The following is a 2884-nucleotide window of genomic DNA, read 5'->3' as shown; positions in this document are numbered from 1 at the left end:
GGTGCTCGGCACGGAGCCTGCCGGGTGCGGGCACGAAAGGGTGTGGCGTCTACATAGCTCCACACGCTGATCGCCGAGCGCGGCAGGGGGCGAGCAGAGCAGGTCCCGCCTCCCCGGGCCCGCGTGCACACACACGCCCACCGCGGCTCGGGCTGGGAGCGCGGGCGAGTGTGAGCGCGAGTGTGCGCACGCCGCGGAGCCGCTCTGCCCGGTCCTCGCACCCTGCCCGGGGCATCTGGAGAGCCTGGAGACGTGAACAGGCGTGAAGTATGGCATGTTGCAGAGATGGGCTCTGTCACCAAGGTACCCGCGACCGTGTTGTCCTTCGGGGCCAGTCTCGCCCTCCTGCGCGTCCTGTGCCTGGCGACTTGGTCAGTTCTCTGGGGTGCTGGGGGGAGGGGGGCGAGGGGAGGTGGAGAAGTTGCCAGTTCCCGACCCCGCGAGGCCTCCTGGTCTTCCCGGGTAGCCAAAGCTTCCCATCTCCTCTTTAAGATCTGTGACCGCGTAGACGCGGAGAGCACGAGGGGCGCCTGGTGCAAGAAGCGCTTGGGTACAGGGGTGCATGTGCCCGGGGGTGCGCTTTTTCTGGTCATTGCTGGCCTCTGCACCCCAGTCCCCAGCCCTGCCTCCTGACGCTCGGGGCAGGGCTTTTTTTTCCTAGAAGAGAAACCTGTTTCCACCTGTTCGCTGATCCTTTCTTAAAATAATCTCCTCCGCCTCCGTGTTTTGCGCTTGCAGTTTACACGAATCCCCAGGACAGAACGAAAAGGAGGAGAAATTGTGCCCGGAAAATTTTACCCGCATCCTGGACAGTTTGCTCGATGGTTATGACAACAGGCTGCGTCCTGGATTTGGGGGTATGAACGATCTCAAACGCGCGAGTGCTCTGTCCGTCCCTCTCTCGGTCTGCCTGTCTGTGGGAATATCGTTCGGTATGCCTCACGTGCAAAAATGAAAAAAAAAAATCTCTCTCCCCTCTCTCGTCTCTTGGTGAGACCTATGACAAGAAGAAGACCGCCCCCACCTGTCCTTTCCCATCCCTGCCCCCACAGAAGCTTCGCCTCTCCCCCACACTAATTACCTCCCGCGACCTGACTGCTGGGTGGGGGAGGCTGAAGGGGAGAGTCAAAAATGGAAACTCGGGGCTCAGCTGCCCTGCGGCTGCGTCCTGAGAGCGGAGTTCCCTGAACCTGGCGGCTTTGGCTTTGCTCAGAGCAGGTTGCACCGAAGTCCCCTGTCCTCCCACGCGTCTGTCCCTCTGCCAGAACCTCGGGTGGGTGTTCTACCTAGGACGTGAATCTGGGCCACCGAGGGAGAGCCCAGTGCTTCTTGTCTTTTCTCCGGCAGGAAGGATTTTTTTCTTTGGGGAGATGGCGTTTGCTTTTCTCCTAAGACTTTGGAGTCAGAGGTGTTTCCGGTTTCCTTCTTTTTTTTTTTCCTACAAAATACTTAAGAAAGGCTTAATGGAGGCACATCCATCAATGCGCTGTTGCTCTTCCATATTCATATCCCCTTTGCATATATAATGACGAGGTGGCAAGCTTTGCAGGAAGCACTAGCTTCACAGAAATCTTGGAATATAATTCGGAACCTCAAACAGCGTCCCTGTCCAGTTCCGTGAGGACAGGTCAGTGACATGCTGGAGTCCCACTCACAGGACGACCCAGGCTCCTGCCTCCAAAGGCCGGGGCTTTTGTGCTTCTCCAGTCCACGGCCCTGGCTGTCTTTCAGCAGATGAGGTGAACGAGATAGTCTATCCCAAAGGGGCTTGTGCTCCCATGGGAGTCGCAGTGATGACTGTCACTCACGTGGCACTTACCGAACTGTCATAAACACCATGCCTTTTGCAGGCATTCCTCTGGTCAACCCCGTAGCAACCCTGGGAGAAAGCGTCACACCCCTGCTTTACAGATGAGGCAGCGGGAACCGCTCCGAGTGCACAGTTAGGCGGTGGCAGGATCAGGACGCGAGCGTGGACCGGTTGAGGACAAGCCGGTGCAGTTTGGGGTGGCATCGGACACCATGTGATGAGTGTCCCGTATTATTAGAAGAGTGGAGGGCTCGCATGCTTCCTTTGAGGGTGAAAAGGAGGTGAGATATGGAAGAATGGGGACAGCGGCAGTGTGGGGGACAGGAAGCCACTAGGCCGGAGTAGGAGGGCTGCCGTCCCTGCTTCCAGAAGATGGTTAAAGATAAAATACAGGTGGAGAGGGCAGAGCCTGACAGGCCTTCGGAGGTCTCTAGTCCCGTGTTCTCGTTTACCAGAGGGGGTCTCTGAAGACTAGGAAGGGAAAGTGACTCATACCTGGGCCTGCACGTGGAATTCTTCTGAATTCCAGACCATTTTCTTCTGGGTTCTGTCAAGATCACGAGAAGCCACGAGGGCGGGAGGTCAGTGTTTGCGCCTGACAGGGATCCGGATGGGGGACAAGGACATGTCTCTCCTCGTTCTTTCCCCAGGGCCTCTCCAGAGACAGGCTGCCCGCACTGCATTGGCTGTCATGCCAATGTGAATAGACTTCATTACGGAAGCGAATTATTCGTCAACGCACTGTCTTTCATAAATGACTGGGAAATGAGCCTTTAGATCAGAAATAGTTCTGTAGAGAACGTTTCAGAGGATGTGATACCATTTAAGACGGTATTATATTGATACCCGAGGATGTATCTGCCCAGAAAGGTTTTAGGCTTGACATTTCCAGGGAAGAAAAAAAAAAAAATCGAAATCACACGTGGTTTAAATATTCATTGGAGAGTTGGTGTGTCTGAGCATACAGAAAGGCAGGAAGTTCTAACTGGGACGATACGGTTTAGTCCTCCATGGTCCTACGTGCTGAAGGTTAAAACAACTGCCCGGCTGGTTGTAATGCCAGCGTAACTCAGC

At 55.5% G+C, this 2884-nt stretch overlaps 2 protein-coding genes across 2 annotated transcripts in view; one reads left to right on the top strand and one right to left on the bottom strand.

Moving 5' to 3' along the window:
* LOC114009619 (uncharacterized) overlaps positions 1-276 on the bottom strand; it is a 1540-nt gene extending 1264 nt beyond the window's left edge. Inside the window, exon 1 of the mRNA XM_027775581.1 lies at positions 35-276. Coding sequence (XP_027631382.1) covers positions 35-276 — 242 coding nt within the window. The remainder of the gene's footprint in view (positions 1-34) is intronic.
* The window catches only part of GABRA4 (gamma-aminobutyric acid type A receptor subunit alpha4), a 68653-nt gene continuing 65786 nt past the window's right edge, over positions 18-2884 (top strand). Inside the window, exons 1-2 of the mRNA XM_006141460.2 lie at positions 18-371; positions 739-857. Coding sequence (XP_006141522.2) covers positions 286-371; positions 739-857 — 205 coding nt within the window. The 5' untranslated portion in view covers positions 18-285. The remainder of the gene's footprint in view (positions 372-738; positions 858-2884) is intronic.

The sequence above is a fragment of the Tupaia chinensis genome, unplaced genomic scaffold, assembly GCF_000334495.1.
Source record: "Tupaia chinensis unplaced genomic scaffold, TupChi_1.0 Scaffold000054_1, whole genome shotgun sequence".
NCBI lineage: Eukaryota > Metazoa > Chordata > Mammalia > Scandentia > Tupaiidae > Tupaia > Tupaia belangeri.
The sequence above is the reverse complement of the archived record's forward strand: the minus strand, read 5'-3'. Positions and strand labels throughout refer to the sequence as shown.